The 16,760-nt window shown below is 48.5% G+C and overlaps 1 protein-coding gene across 2 annotated transcripts; it reads right to left on the bottom strand.

Annotated features, from left to right (window-relative positions):
- Positions 1–2,226: 2,226 nt before the first annotated feature.
- Srd5a3 (steroid 5 alpha-reductase 3) lies at positions 2,227–15,888 on the bottom strand. 2 transcript variants are annotated; one of them, XM_032916726.1, is made up of 6 exons: positions 15,610–15,888; positions 9,771–9,913; positions 8,087–8,122; positions 7,389–7,586; positions 4,115–4,249; positions 2,227–3,238 (listed from the first exon to the last, which is right to left on the bottom strand). In XM_032916726.1, exons 1-6 carry the CDS (start codon positions 15,828–15,830, stop codon positions 2,979–2,981), a joined length of 993 nt encoding a protein of 330 aa, XP_032772617.1. In that variant the 5' UTR covers positions 15,831–15,888; the 3' UTR covers positions 2,227–2,978. The 2 variants fall into 2 exon arrangements, with proteins under 2 accessions (XP_032772617.1, XP_032772618.1); XM_032916727.1 differs by having other exon boundaries at positions 7,389–7,583; positions 15,610–15,874.
- Between the last annotated feature and the right edge of the window lie 872 nt (positions 15,889–16,760).

The raw sequence follows: 16,760 nt of genomic DNA, 5'->3' as shown, positions 1-16,760 counted from the left end.
TCAAACACACACACACACACACACACACACACACACACACACACACACACAGTGCTGATTTTGGCCCCTTTAGATGTAGCATGGTTCTCAGGTATGCCGTACTGTTCAGGCCCACTGTACTGTTCAGGCCCATCCAATACCCTTGCTACTTTATTCGGTCTCTCTCTTCTCTCTCCCTCTTACACATACACTCTCTCTCCCCCTCTCCCTCTCTCTTCTCTCCTCTCTCTCTCTCTCTCTCTCTCTCTCTCTCTCTGTCTCTCTCTCTCTCTGTCTCTCTCTCTCACACACACACACACACACACACACACACACACACACACACACACACGAATGCCCACTGTTGTTCTGAGAAGTTTCACATATCCCAAGTTGGCCTTGAATTTTTTATGTAACCAAGAATGACCTTGAACTTCTGATCCTCCTGCCTCTGTATTCCAAGTTCTGGGATTACTGCATTCATGACTATATCTGGTTTTATACCCATGTTGGGAATCGAACTCAGGGACTCATGCAGCCTAGGCAAGTGCTTTAGGACCTGAGCTACATCCCAGCTCTGTTCTGAGCCCTTCTCTATCCCTTCTTCATCTCCACCTACAAGTGACATGCTTGGGCAAGGAAAAAGAGGACGAAAGAGAGAGTTTACTGTGCAAGGGATAGCCAGGGGCACTAGGGTAGGATCTGCAGCTCTCATAGACTGGCAGGGCCCCACAGATGGACCCCAAAGTCCAAATCCTCGGTTGAAATTAGGTGTAAGGCTTCATCCTAAAGCAGCACACACGTTTCGGTTAGACTATCTATTTAAAATCATGTGTGCCGTTCGTATGGGAGTTAGACCAAATGCCATACAACTTACACCCAGCTCCCATGTTGGAAGTGGTTTGTTCCTGAGGCCTAGTCCCAAAGATAGCAAGTTCTAAATGATAAATGATAAACCTCATGTATATGAACAGACAGAACAGTCTTGGTTAAATGATGGTTTAATTGGTGGTAGAGAAGAGGCAACAGAAAGATTCACAGAGGAGCTTAGGGGTGGATTTTGTAAGCAAGTGAGCTGGATGGTAGTTTCCTCCAAGGTTTAAACCTTCCACTTTCAGGGAGGCTCATCAAGCACAAGATGCTACAGGGGAGGCGAAGCACCCAGATGTTTCGAGGGGAGTTGGCAGATTCCATCCCGAAGGGAAGCTCAATATACAGGAAAGACACAATTCCATGGCTTCAGGAACTTCCCAGAACTGAGCAGATTCACTAGGCTCCGCCTCCTCTGAAATACATAACCTGTAATACCGATGAGAGACACTCAGGTGAACTAAGCTGACTGGAAGAAGCAGAAACTAGCTGAGCTACTGGAGAGGACACTGTATAACCTGCTGAGCTGCCTGCAGGCTGTGCAGTGAGCGCCAGGTTCCCAGCTTTGTGAGCTGTCACCCATCCTGGGGTGCGCCTTGGTCATGCAGCTGTCTGAGTCGCTTCTGCTCCTGTTAGATTGTGGTGGTACCCTTATCCAGTCTATCACACATTCCCTACCCAAGGCTAGTCTGGTGTCACGTGGCTTTAACCCCAGCATTGGGATGTCTTACTCAGTAGGGTATATGACATCTGTATTAACTGCGTATGATGAAGGCTGGAGACACAGCAGAGTGTGTAGGATACAAGAAGCGCTGGGCTCAGGCCACAGCACTGGACTGCACACACCTGCAATTCCAGCACTTGGGAGATCGAACCAGGAGGGTCAAAAGTGGAAGATCACCCTCTGGGACATAATGACTTCAAGGCAGCCTGGGCTACATGAGACCCTGACTTAAGAAAAAAAGATAAAAGAAACAAACCAACCAAAAACCCCATGTACCTCAGCTAGCAAGCAGTATGCCCAAGCTTTTTTCTCTTATGGCTGGCAGCTGAATTCAGAGCCTTATCTACTCCAGGCAAGCCTTGACTATCAAATTGCACAACAGCCCAGAAACTATTCCACTGCAGGAATGTGGAGGTTTTCCTGTTGCTGGGACAACAGTATGTTCTTTCTTGCTTCAGGCGTTCACCCCATGCCTCTGCTTCCCAAGGACCTGACTGGGTATCTCCTTTACTATAAGCTCCCTGAGGTGTAGATTTACTCCTAGCTATCCTTTGGGTTGTCTCTGTAGTTGAAACGGACCCAGGCGTATGTGAACACAGTAAGGCGTAGAGACCCCTTCCCTTCCATGTTACCCAGTCCAGGGTGTGTGTGTATACATTTGTATAAAAAATACTTTATTTCTCCATGTTTTCAGTACAAATGTCCAAAGCGAAGTCCATCAAAGAGGTTTGCAAACTTGTTACTAGGTTGGCTGCAGGGCAAGCGAGGCAGTGGGGATATAACTGGGGAGACTGGTGAGAGGACGCAGAATGTTAACAAACTCCAACAAACTCCTTTCTCCTGGAACCAGTGTTCTCACCCTGTACACTCGTGTTATTTTCAGAGGTTCCTGTTTTTATTTGGCATGTAACACATTAAAAACCTATGACACCACAGAACTCAGTGCCGTTCACTGTTTCCAAAGCTATCCCAGACACAGGTAACCTTTTCTTTCTTGTATGGTGGGGAGAGAGGTAGAGGCGGAGGAGAGGGGAAGGGGGAGGGAGAGGAAGAGAGAGCGAGCCAGGCATGCATGTGTACATGCATAGCTGTTCATACTCCTGGTTAGTGTGGCAGAAGCAGTTTGGAGACACCCGTTTACATCACCCTGACATTAGTTAGTTGGTTCTGTAAAGCTCTGCTCTCCAAAAAGCAGACCCTGCAAGCCCAGGTCTGCCGGGAATGTCTTCTCCATGAGCAACACCTTGCTCGGTGAACACTGTTGTTAGGCACTGACATAGACCAGCGACGGTCGGTCAAACACAGTCGGTCAAACACCGCTGCAGAAAGTGTACTTCAGCCTGTCTCAGCGTCTCGAGGAACGGAACCTGTCACCTGGGCTGCGCTCTTCACCATAAAGCCCGCTCTAAAACAAGAATGGGAGGAAAGCCTTTCTATGCTTTGGGTAGGACACAAATGTGCTTTTGTAGAACCTGTGGTTGAAGAACGCAGACAAGGCTTGGCTGAAGAAGACATAGGTCACCACCAGCCACCAGGTGACGTTGTGGAGCCCGAAGGTGACAGCCATGGAGATGTAGATCATCAGCTCTGCTAGGTAGTTAGCAGAAGACACGTACTCGAACCAGTCTCCAAAGGGGATTCTGTGCTGGCAGTGGATGACCACACCTGAAACGGAAGGGCAATGGCTTGTTACCGCTCCACTTCCGAAACCGCGGACAGAAACTCTACCGAGTGTCAAATCCTGTCACGTCCCCACTGTCCGTCAATGTTAGCCAGGCATGAGTGACGCATGACTCCAGGGCTTGGGAGGCAGAGGCAGGAGGATCTCTGTGAGTTTGAGGTCAGCCTGGTCTACCTAGTGAGTTCTAGGATGGCCAGGGCTACGTTAGGGTGACCCCATCTCAAAGCAACAGCAATAAGAAACCAAAACCAACCAACCAACCAACCAACCAACCAACCAACCAACCAACCAGCCAGGCAAAACCAAAACCAAAAAACAAGTCAAAAAACACAAAAACCCTCGGCTCGGGTTTCCCATCAATTCCCACAAGCACACAAGGGCTCAGATGCCAGAGTCAGGAGGCATGAGTTCAAATCCTGACTCTCCCAGTTGATCACTGTGTAACTTCACGTAAACTGCTGGATCTCACTGTGCCTCCATTTCTACAGAACACGACTAATGCAAACTGTGCCCTGATGCGTCAGGCCAGGCTAACTCAGAGGCCAAGTGTCTTTCCTTCAGCCGGGGTCACGTGACTCCATACTCATATGAGTTTTCCACATCCCACCAAATGCATGTGGGCGGTGCTGTCCCCAGAGGTGGGAACAGGACGGAATCACAAACTGTCAGCGCTCGATCTGGCAGGGAGACCTGGCACCTCATTTTACCAAGCAGAGGATCATGATTCAGAAAGGTGTTCAAACGTGAGTATTCGATATCGCTGAGGGAGGGAGGGAGGGTGGGAGGGAGGGAGGGAGGGACAGAGATAGCCAGCCTCTGAGGGCGAGAGGCCATTTGACAGGCTCCAGAAGATACCTCACCTTTCTTATTTCTCCTGAGATTGCTGAGAATGACGTGGCACTTATACTGATGGGCAGAGGACCAGAAGAACATCATCATTCCCAAGATGTGGAACCACCGAGCTTGGAGCAGTAGATTCTTCCCCAGAGCGTACACTGTGGGAATCGGAATTGTCCCATTAGCCAGTGTTACAGAGTTGCCGAGTTCCAAGAATTAAGTCACCGTGTCATCCTTCCATAATGGCCTCTGGACAGAAGAGCTGCTTCTCAGTCTCTGCAGCTCTGGTGGTCACAGGCAGAGACTGCAATGACATCCTCTCGAACATTCTTCAAGTGCTTCTGGAGCTAACTTGGTCTCCCCCCGAGTGACTTACTGTGTGGTGAGACTGCTTTGTGCGTCTATGATTGAGCCTTCTTGTCAGCGTTGCCCATGCAGAAAACATTCTCTAAAGAAATGTCTCTCTGAGCTGCCGCCAGAGCCTGGCCAGGGAGATCCTCAATACAGAAAGCTGAGCTAACCCAGGGACGGTGGTTACATGCCTGTCATCCTAGTACTTGGGAAGCTGAGGCAAGACGATCATGAGTTCAAGGCCAGCCAAGTACATAGGAGTTCAAGGCCAATTTGGACTACAGACATGGGAGGGAGTGGGAGCGGGAAGAGGGGAAGGGGAAAGGGAGAGGGAGAGGGAGAGGAAAGCATGTGTGCCCTGCTCAGTTCTGGCTAGCAGAGAGATTTCCTGAGGTAAAGGGTGAGTGGCCTCTCATAAAGAGAAGAGAAATTTAAAGCCTGAGAAGAGCAACAAAACAATGCCCTTTCTGGATCAGAGAACCTAGCCTGGGATGCTGTTCCCAAAGCAGAAGTGTCTGTAGCGCAGCCTTCCTTTTGCCGTGGCACCAAGAAGGGAGGGCAGGCTGCTGAAGAACTCACAGGGCAAGCATCAGCCCTGGGAAAGTAAAAGGAGTCCTTACCGTCATTAGCAGGATTGACTTCCCTGTCTTCACTGAAGGAGCAAATGCTCTCCACTGAACACTGGCCAAAGCCTGGGGCCCTGAAGCTAAGGCAAAGCCCTTAAAAGCTGTTTAAGTCACAGCACTGAGGATCACAGCACTCTACACAGAGACCCTCAAGTGGGAGTCAGGGGTCACCTGGAGTCAGCTGGAGCCAGAGTTAATGGCTGACAAGGATCCACCAAATTCACCTGTGGCGATTTCGGTTCTCAACCCGGTTCTTCTGGGCCACAGACACTCCTTACCCTTGCATAAGGACCCCGCAAGATCTGTCTGTGCCCTTGATCACTGACACAGGTTCTGAGCTCAGAAAAACTCAGTCGAGTGGACCCAGGCCCAGCGGACACTCGGACCTACAGGATTTCTACCAGGTCCTACAGACAGCAAATGCAGCTTTTCCCAGTGTGGAGGCGACTCCTGACTTGTCTTTCTGAGATAGGGTCTTGCTGTATAGGCCTTGCTGGCCTGGAATTCAGTACATGGACAAACCTGGCTTTGAACTTGAAGTGTCTACCCTATGTACTGGGATTATCAGTGTGAGGCACCTGTGTGCCTGTCTGACACGCAAGCGGGGCAGGTGCTCTCCCACTTAAACCCCTCTTCAGGAAGCTGCTTCTTGTCAGTGTTTGGTCTCCACAGTAAGGGGAAGTAACATCATACTGGGGAATACAGTCACACTGCCCCAGTAACTCCAGGTGACCCCATGAGGGGTAAGCAGCTAAAGTGAAGGCTGTTTCACAAAAGAGTGCTTAGAGAGATATTTTTGTGGGTGTCTTTTAATGAGGCGGAAGGCAGAAGCTGGGCTCCAGCCACTGAACAAAGTTCAGAAAAGTGATGTAAGGCACTGATAGAGAGAAAGCAAATGAGCAATCAAGGAGTCTGGAAAGTTCTCTGGCCAAACAGCCACAGATGACGGCTGTGCATCTGAACGTCATGGGGCAGATCTGGGCGTGAAGACTGACTTGATTAATGATTAATATGGATTCTTAAGTGAGAAGTGTCCTCTGCAGGTTCAAGGATTTGAATGCTTGCTCTCAAGTTGGTAACCCTGTTTGTGCAGCCTTGGAGGGAGCACAGCACTCGAGGTGAGCCTGGGACTGTACAACCTCTCTCGACTTCCTGTTCTCTCTTTCTGCTTCATAAATATGGTTGAGATGTGATCTCTCAGCTCCCTGCTCCTGGCGGATCGCTGCCACGCCCACCTGCCTGTGATTCTCAGCTCTCTGTGACTGTGAACCAGAATAAGATCCTCCTTCCTTCTGGAAGTTGTCTTGGTCACAGTGCTTTATCACTGCAACAAGAAAAGTAACCAGTACAACAGAATCTGAAGGAATTAGAAGAGAAGCTGAGTGAATAGCTGGGACCAGTAAATAATTCGAAAATCGAGGAGCTATCTGGGCCATATGCCTACCTTCTTTCAAATAATCCTTCCAGCCTCAGGAAGTGTATTATAGCCACAGAGCAGACTTTAAGGAGCACTGTGAGACTGAAATCAAACGAGAAAAGGCTCAGTCACTGGTAGTTGTTTCCAACTATTAGATCTCTGTCTCAACTTATGACATATGACATGGGAAGAGGGTTCCCAGAAGATCCAGGCTGAAAGCCCGAGCTCCAAGATCAAGTTAACCTCCAAACATTCACCCCAATCACCCAAGAGGATAAGAGGTCTGTATTATCTGCACACATGTTTTATGAAGCTGACATTCACACACAGAATGCAGCTCCCTGGCTTCCATGTAAAACACCAACCGACTTCACTTCCTTCTCATACACAGACGTTGGCTTCCCTCCTCCTGGCTGGAGAGCACTGGGAAACCTTAAGGCAAGTTTTCCTCTTCCCTCGGGCTGCCCCGCGTGAAGAAGGGCTTTGTTGTGAGGGCGGCCATCCCAAGAATTAATGTCAAGAACAGTTTGCATTCCTTCTCCACATCAGAGCTACTCACCTCAAGTGCCTTTGTCTCATTTTCTGTGATTTAATACCTAATAGTGACTTCTCCACCCCTCCTCTATACCCCGAGACAACGGGGCTCTGCAGGGGCCACTTCCTTTGGTGGCGCTTTCTTTGGAGTCTCCCACCTGCTGTTCAGAGCTCAGCCCTACTCCCTCCCTCCCTCTAGATCAACTCCACACAACTTAACTTCCTTATCCTTAAACAGCCCCAGGAATGATCTGTACTTTCCTATTGCCCCTGAAGGCTGATGTGAGCATCCCTAGGTTTTATTGGTTACAGTTAAAGTATCTACCCGTTGACACGATGACTTTGGAAGCTATTGCAAGGGCCACCTACCGTTCTTGTCATCCATGGGCACTTGGCTCAGTACGGTCAGGCCAACGAGGACATAGTAGACCAGCCCGAAACAGTACTGCACGACGTGAATGGCTGCGTTAGAGAAGACGCTGACGTAGAAGCACTCGAAGAGTCTCCGAAGACTATGGACCCAGAGGAACACCAACACTAAGAAGGTAGACAGAGCCAGCTCGCCTGCTGCAAAGCAGGAGAGAATGGGACACGGTCAGCGTCAGTGTCTCCTCAGGATTAAGTCAAGGGTTGAGTTTACCCACTGTGCAACCTAAAACCAGAGTCAAAGGGTTATAGAGACCATTTGGACTAACACCTTCCTCTTTCAAAGTGTAAGGACACAGGCCGACTGGGTTACATAGTAAATTAGTGGCAGGGTGCTGGGAAGGGGGATGGCACTCATCTCTAACTCCCTCATTTAAAAGCCTTCCAGAGCACATGGGCATCACCATGAAGGGTGGAGGCACTCAGGACTCAGGGTCCGTTGATCTCTAGTTCCTGTACCGACTCCTGAATGTCTCAGGGAGAGACCCATGTTGATGTTGGATAAGTCCTATCTGGTAGGCCCCCCGGTCCACACCTACCCATCAAGGCACAGACAGAGGCAGGCATTAAACAGGTGAATATTCTTTTCCAGACTTAATTAATAAAGGACAGAAGTTGGAGTTGAATAGGGAGGCACTTGCCTTGTATCCGAGAAGCCTTGGACTCCATCCCCAGGGCTGCCAAAGGAAAAACAAAGGAGAAATGACATGCTTGGAGAGAGAGTGGCTCCACGACCCACCTTCCTGCAGGTCTGTCATTAAGGGCTCCAAGGACACAGGAACAAAAGCTCACTTTTAAAATAGTATAAGCTCTGGTCCCTCTTTTTAAAACGAGTAATGCAGACATGCGCACGCACACACATACACACACAAACATACACACACGCACGACAAGACAAGGACACAGACACACAGACACACACGCACACACAGCAAGGACACAGACAGACACACAGACACACGCATACACACACGCACGCGCACACACACATACACACAGCAAGGACACAGACACACACACATTCACAGACACACTCACAGTCACATACATACTCACACACACACTCACAGACACACACATACCCACAGACACACACACACAGACAAACACACACTCACAGACACACACACAGCAAGGACACAGACACATACTTACAGACACACGCACACACACTCACAGACACACACAGAGACACATACACACTCCCAGACACACACACACACTCCCAGACACACACACACACATACACACTCCCAGACACACACACACACTCACAGACACACACACACACTCACAGACACACACACACACACACACAGCAAGGACACAGTCTGTTGAGTTTTTATTCCCAGGTATGACTGGCATCCAGGTTAAGAATCTGACCAGCACCCCATAGTGTTTCTCTCTAGTATGACCCTGTCCTGAGGTTAAGGACTCCATTCTAACCTCTATCAGTATAGATTCGCTTTGCTCTTTGTATTTTAAGTAAATTAAAACCCAGTTTTCAATTCTTTATGAACATGTTAAAACAAATAATAAAAACTCCTCAAATCTAATCTTCTAAATACATAAACATGGTAAGCAACAAAGGGACACATGCATAAACATGGTAAGCAACAAAGGGACACATGCATAAACACAGTAAATAACAAGGGCATGCATGCATTAGGACCCCAGCCCCTTCTATAGAGCCTATCACTGCTACTCAGTTTCATTGTTTAGCCAAAGACTCATGATATAACATTTTCCCTTAATTTTAATTGATTTATTTACTCTCTTGAGAGCATGTGGTGTTTGTGTATGTGCGCGCGCGTATGCACGCACCAACTCGTAGGAGTCGTTATTTCCTCCTTCCACATGTGGGTCCTGCAGATGCACCTTGGAGCACCATGCCCAGTGGGAACGCCTTTACCTACTGATCTACCTCATCAGTCCCCAAACCTCTCTAAAAGTTTACTGAAAAGCAATTTTCAAAGTCAAAGTTCTGGGAGCCGTAAGGCATGATTCTGGCTGCAGCTGTATAAATGATAAATGTGTCCTTGCAAACTTGAGGTGTTCCCAAAGCTTCTCCAGTCTGGGTGAGGCTGTCTCCATAAGATTATCACACACTGATAACATCAGAAGGAGAACAGCCAGTCCTGCATTCAGCACAGGCTTCCGAGACAGCAGACCAGAGCCTGACCCTGGGCTTGGCCACAGCTCGCTGAGGACTGGGGACCGACTACCATGCAAATTCTGTCTACCCTCCGCTTACCAGACCTGCAGAGGGACCCCATGGGTCAGAGTATGGGCAGGAACCAGGAACAGGAGAGGGAGCCAAATTACCTTGGAACTGCGTGACCCCAAGAGTTCTGAGCAAAGCCCAAAGCCAGCTTGGAAACGGCGCTCCCAGGAACAGAGACTGAGACAGGAACCAGAGCAGGGAGCCATTCCATAACACTGAGACGACGTAGAAGTGAGAAAAGTACCTGCAACAGGTCGTAGAGTTAGGCAGCGGCCAGTAAGCTCTACAAGTCCCAGGCCCCGCCCCCTCCACCCACATCCCAGGGCAGCTTCAGTTTTAAACAGAACCTGAATCCTAAGTGGGGGTAGGAGTGGGGGCGCATTTCAAAATGTGCTTCCGAATCATGAGACCCATTACATTGGAGTAGAAAAGGGATCAGTTAGCAACCTCTCATCTCTGGGTTACAAGAATGGTCCCCGGATTCTCACATAGGAACTAGATCCTGCTAACACCAGCGAGATCTGTGAAAGTTAGATCCCAAACTGGATCACAGTAATCGAACCTGGTTCTCTGAAACAGCAGCCAGCACTCTTAACTGCTAAACCCTCTCTGCAGTCTTATACGCCTCATCTAAAAATTTATTATCATTTCTATACGTGTGCGTGTACACGCGCTGTCGCAGAAGACCCAAGATCGATTTCCAGCGCCCATGTCAGAGAGCTTGTAACTTCAGCTAAACTAGCGGTCACTAATTCCCGTCCCCCCCACTGGGATTGTAGGTGCATGCGCCACGTCTGGCTTCTGTGTGTGCACTCGGGATCGAACTCAGCTCCTCATGCTTCTAGGGCAGGCGCTTTACTACCTGATCCATTTTCTTTCTCCTCAAACCTTCCAAATTAATTTTTTTTATAATATGAAGAAGATTGCAACAATAATGCCAGGTGGTGACTCCTTATGATTCTATTTCTCCGACTACTAAGACCATGGACCACCTATTTCGCAACGAATTATTTACAAAGCAAATCAACATAAAGGCACAAAACCAATGAAAGGAAACCAGCGATGCCAACTGAATGCAAAAGATGAAGTCAATGTGATAAGACAAAATCACTTAAGATTCAATGAGGCCCCCCTGGGTAGTTGGTGGTGGCACACTCCAGCAATCTTGACTGTACCAGTGCTGCAATGTGGATGTGGACTGCCTGCAAGTGGACACACCCACTGTGATGGTTTGAATAGGTGTGGCCCCCATAGACTCATGTGTTTGAATGCTTGGCCCATAGGGAGAGGCACTACTAGGAGTTGTGGCCTCGTGGGAGTGGTTGTGGTCTTGCTGGAGGAAGTGTGTCACTGTCCGGGCAGGCTTTAAGGTCTTCTATGCTCAAGCTACACCCACTGTGACAGTCTCTCCTTGCTGCTTGGGGATCAATAAGTAGAACTTTTGCTCCAGCACCATGTCTGTCTGCCTGCTGCTGTTTCTTGCTATGACGATAATGGACTAAGCCTTTGAAACTGTAAGCCAGCCCCAGTTAAATATTGTACTTTATAAGAGTTTAGTGTACACGACGTCTCCTTACAGCAATAAAACCCTAAGACTTCCCTTACTTAATAAAGCATACATCCTAAGTCTAAACACTCCACATGAGATTAAAATCTTGCAGGAAAATGGATGGACTTTAAGCGAGGAAGCTTGCACACTTTCCAAGCAGAGGGAAAGGCTACCAAGACCCGGAGAGGGTTTGTGCTGGGTGTACTCCATCTATGGCTCCCTTGTGGCTCTGTAAACATAATCTGGAAGAGAGGGCAGAGGACACCGAACCCTGTAAGGATGCTGCCTTTTGTACTGGGGAATCCATCTAGGCTTACCAAAATAAAGCATTTTTTAAAAAAGAAAATCATCATTCAATCCTTTCCAAAGTTTCAAAATATCCATGTGGCTAGCACCACATGGTGGCTCACAACCATCAAACCCATCCTGTTCCAAAGGATAAGTCTCCCTAGTCCAGCCTCCAGGGGCCCCTGGCATGCACATGGTGCCCAGACATATATGCAGGCGAAATATTCCTAAACAAAAAGGTAATGAGACACATTTAAATGTCCGTCAGCGGGTGGCATAGAGACTGTTTACTTGTGACATAAAGGCTGGGGCCTGGGAGCTAGGGGGAGAGGCAGGATCATGAAATTGCATCTTTACAACGATTCCATGGTTTGCTTTCTTTGCATGGCACCTGGGAAATGACGGGTTTCTTATCCAAGGGCACCTCGGTGGTGGCAGTTGGCTCCGGATGCAGCTAGAAAGACTGGCGTTTAGGTCACACTGTTGCTCCTTTGCCTGCAGACGAGGCTTGCCTTGAATTCTTTTCCTAGCCCTGTATCACACACAGCCAATTTATGGGGGACCTGGCAGGTGGATCAGTTGTTTCGAATGAATTTCAGAGCTATGCCTCACACACGGCTCAGCTACTTCTGCAGGGGTCTGAGTGTCGATACACATCATTGTTTTTTAGCCTCACGTTTTGTTCTGCTGTCTGAATGTCTTCATACAGGAAACACTTTTGAGTCTTTATGGGAGGTCCTGTCTCTTGCTTGTCTTTAAAGACTCAAAAATGCAGATCCTCAAATCCCCACCCGCTTCTGGGCTAAGACACATTCCTCCTTTTTTCTCCTTCTGTAACCTGCTTCCTGGAAGTGCCCTTTTCCAAGTCCTGGGAGTAGGGACACAGCAATCTTTATGGCTGTACATGGTTTGGTGTGGGTACTCCTTTGACCAGCAACCACTTGGGTAATTATTATGGGCTGTGGCTGAATGCAGGGAGAAGAAGGACTGTTGACAAAGGCCCTAGCCCTTTCTCGAAATGTCACCACAAGTGCAAGACACGTGGAAGATACTAAGAAGATCAAGTTTATGGACATCTAGGTAATCCACTTATTAAAGTCAAGCTTATGCCATAAGGAACCCATGCATATCTTGCGTAGTGAATAATGAGATCTCATGGTGAATGATCACTGGTTGTTCTGTGTTATAGAAACAACACCGTTTCAAGGAATCTTCAACGGTATTGAATATAGTATATTCTACCAAGACTTGGAGACGTTGCTGTTGTCCTGTGGTCTGTCAATGACACTCATAAATAAGGAAATGCGAACTCCTTAATACATAACCCGTGTATCCAATCTACAGATCCCCTGACTGCTTCTGATGCTCCTGGTAAGACCCGGCAGCCTCTGACCCGCAGAGGCTGGTTCAGTGATAACAGTTTCCATCTACCATGGAGCTATTTTGAAATGTTAGAAACAAGCGTTTCTATCTGCTGTTGATGCCAAAAGCAATGAGACGCTTGGTCCTGGGTATTTACTTATACACTTTTCCTAGGGATTGAATCAAAACAAGAAAGCAGGTGTTGCAGATGCCGAGTGTTGTGTGTGGTGCACACCTTGGATTCCAGCACGAGGGAGGTAGAGGCAGGTGGACCTCTGTGAGTTCCAGGATAGCCATGGCCATACCCTGTTCCAACAAAAACAAAAACAACACACAAACAAACAAAAACAACCCCAAAACTCAACAAACATTGGGTCCCAGGTTGGAGAACAGAAAACAACATTCCAGGAACTGACTTAGGTTTTACTCTTGCTTCCTCGGGAGAAAATAATTACAAACACAATGACCTAAATACTACCATGGGTGCAGACATGGGGCTCAGCGCTGCCTGTTTGTAAGTGTGGACATCACCAAGCTTAATGTTCATTTTCACTCCTGACGATGTCATTACACTTCGCACAAGGAGAAACTACTCAAAAATATTTAAGTCCTAAGCACATTAGCTAAGGTTATCAAATACTATAAAATCTGGATTAACCAAGATATTACAAAGTGCCTTCCTCTGGGGTAAATCCCCTGCCATTTGATTTTTCAGACATAATTCAGGTCTGCATGGTGCAAGAGCTTGCCAAGGCGTCAACAGTCCCGCATCTTACGAAGGTCTAGCCTCCACCCTCACTGGTACAACCAGTCTGAATATGTGCACACGGGGATGAGAATGAAGATGGTGACAGGTCCCTCACCGGTCTGTCACGGGGACCAAAGGAAGAAAGGCTTTCAAGTCATTAGCCTATACGAGCGACTCCACTGTGGTAGTCGTCTCTAACTCACTAATTATTATTTCCCCATGATGAATGTGCTAAACACAACGTCAAGGGAGGTACTCTGGAAACAGGGAAGTGAGAATCTGGCAATAGGACGTTATTTTACCCAACCCCAGTCACCCCCCTTTTATATAGGGGGAGGCAGTCATTACAAAGGACACTGTTTTGATGCAAGTTTTCCCTTTTTTTTTTTTTTTTTTTTTAAATCTTTGTCGAAATTAAAAATGCCTTCCCTTATTGGCCTGGATTTGTTGGACCTTCTCTGGTACTGAAGAAAAGAAACAACTCAATGTAGGAAAACAACAACAGCCCCATCACCTCAGAGCACCCGAACACCACAGGAGTTCTGCTCTAAGCTCTGGAAGAAGGAAAGAATCACTCTTTCCCAATGCTGTAAGAATTACAGGAAGCCAAGGGTTACAGGGATGAGTACAGGGAAGGCACACCTCTTTCTTGGCTGTTGCATAAAGACAGACTTGAGTGTAACAGCTGAGGAGACAGAATGGGGAGAAGTGATTTTTTAGAGTGCTTTGAAATCCTGGGATACTACGGCCTTTTTCTTTTCTTTTTTCTTTTTTTTTTCAGTTCCTTCTTTTTATTAACTCATACACAACTCCTTGTCTTCTGGTTTGTTGAAGCAGTAAGTCAGACAACACTTGCCACAGGACCTTTCTCAAAATCCAAATTGCTATATAGCATAAGGGATACAGGCCAATCAAATCCAAGGACAAGAGGACGGCAGGATCCGCTCAACTCCTTAAAACTGAGCCTCTAACGAAGAGTTCTTCCGGGCCTTATCTCATAACCATTCATTCTTCACAATGACATGGGTCTCAGCTCTCACACTGAACCCCTAGATAGACCTCGTCCAATAGCCAAGAGAGAGCTGGGGCCAGTTGATAGTCCCACCGCCATCTGCAGAGGTGGGTAAAGTCTACAGATTTCGAAAACAACTTAGATGACTCCATTAGAACCCATCACATTCCTTCAATTTCAGTTCTAAACGCAAATGCACGATGCATTTCACGGAAAACGACACAGCTTTACTATCTAAAATAATAACAAATAGAATAGTTAAGATGGCTTCTCCATCTACACACTGAATTCAACGTGGAGAGAGAGAGAGAGAGAGAGAGAGAGAGAGAGAGAGAGAGAGAGAGAGAGAGAGAATGAGAGAGAATAAGAGAGAATGAGAGAAAATGAGAGAGAGAATGAGAGAGAGAGAGATGAGAGAGAGAGAGAGAGAGAGAGAGAGAGAGAGAGAGAGAGACAGAGACAGAGAGAGAGAGAGAGAGAGAGAGAGAGAGAGAGAGAGAGAGAGAGAGAGAGAGAGAGAGAAAGCAAGCAAGCAGTGTAGCAGGTCTCACATATCCTCAGTGGAGTCTATATGAGCCCCGGAAGAATTTAGTATTTCACAACTTGGTGACTAAACCTTCCTGGATAGGGATGGGATGGGGCATCCCGGGCCAGTTTAACAGCGCACTTGTGGAGATGCAGGATGTCAGCACAACTCCGGGAGAGCACCCTCTGGACCTCTTTCTTGAACTGGGACAGGTTGGGCTGTGAACTGGGGAAATCGAGGAAGAACTTGCCTCCATGTCCAGGAACTTCCTCGACCTCAAGTTCTGGGGAAAGGAAGCGGAAAACTGGGGATAAAGAAGCTAGGGCGGCTCCCTGGGGCCCGGGCCAACATTGAGATGCTCTGTCACTTCCGGGGACAGCTCGGGGCAGCCCCTGGCTCATGTGCCCGCGCCACTTCTATTGCCCCCTGCCGGGCGCGCCCGCCACCGAGGTTACCTCTTGGGGACGTCGAAGGCCCTGCAGACGGCGGGGCGCCGCGAGCCGGACTGCTTGGTCTTCCCGTAGCGGATGAGGTCCTGGAAGAGCGCGCAGCTCGGTAGCAGCCTGGCGGGCGCCAGCTGCAGCAGCAGTGCGAGCAGGAAGGCGGCGGCCAGCAACAGCCACAGCGCACGCAGCGGGTTCAGGACCGAGAGCTCGGCCCCCGCCCAACCAGCCATGGCCGGGGAGCGGGCTACGCACGCGCGCCGCCGCGCCGCCCTCCCTCTCTACCTCCCTCCCTCCCGCCTCGGCGGCGCGCTTGGCCGTGACGCGGCTCCTGGGCGGGACGCGCGGCCCCGCCCCGGGCTAGGCGCTCCTTGGCTGTTTGTGCTCCTGCTCACCTTGGGCAAGCAGGCTGCGCTTTAGACTCTTACTGCCTGTAATCTAATTCCTAGATGCAACTCCAACTTGAAGTTCTGCAGGAGCATGCAAGAACACGTGCTACTGTACAAGTCTTAAAGAAATACGTTACACCTATTTATAAAGTGGAGTAGGAATATGCCAAGAGGTATGGGTGAAAGCCTAAGGCAGCTTGGGGAAATTGGTTCTCTCCTTCCACCATGTGGCACATGGGGCAATCCAACTCAGGTGGTCAGGTTCCCACCAGCCCAAGTTTCTGTAAACTTTGACTGCGGGATACTGCTGTGAGAAGGTGTAAAGAGAAATTTTGGTTGAATTCTTGGCTGGGTTCCCAGACGGTCCCCCAGGAGTCAAGATCTGAAGAATCTTAGTACCATGCTGGGCCCCCAGTAGCTCCAGATTCATTAGCTTACTCCAGATGGGGGGTCACTGTGTAAATTCAGGGCTGACCTCTGGAAAGGCCTTGGAGGGAATTTTAAGCTTTGTCAATTGTAGGTTGGATCTTGGAGTGGAAAAAAAAAGTAATGCCCTCCACGGACATAAGTTTTTCATTCATCTGCTTCATGAACAAACTGTTTAACTAACTGTGTCTGCTGCCTATACTGCTGGGAACGAAAACACAAGATTTGGAAGACTCATTGGCTTGAGTCCAAGGGTCAGTGGTGTGTGTGTGTGTGTGTGTGTGTGTGTGTGTGTGTGTGTGTGTGTGTATACAGGTGCCTTCAGAGTTCCCAAAAGAAGTCAGTCAG

The sequence above is a fragment of the Rattus rattus genome, chromosome 11, assembly GCF_011064425.1.
Source record: "Rattus rattus isolate New Zealand chromosome 11, Rrattus_CSIRO_v1, whole genome shotgun sequence".
Taxonomy (NCBI): domain Eukaryota; kingdom Metazoa; phylum Chordata; class Mammalia; order Rodentia; family Muridae; genus Rattus; species Rattus rattus.
The sequence above is the reverse complement of the archived record's forward strand: the minus strand, read 5'-3'. Positions and strand labels throughout refer to the sequence as shown.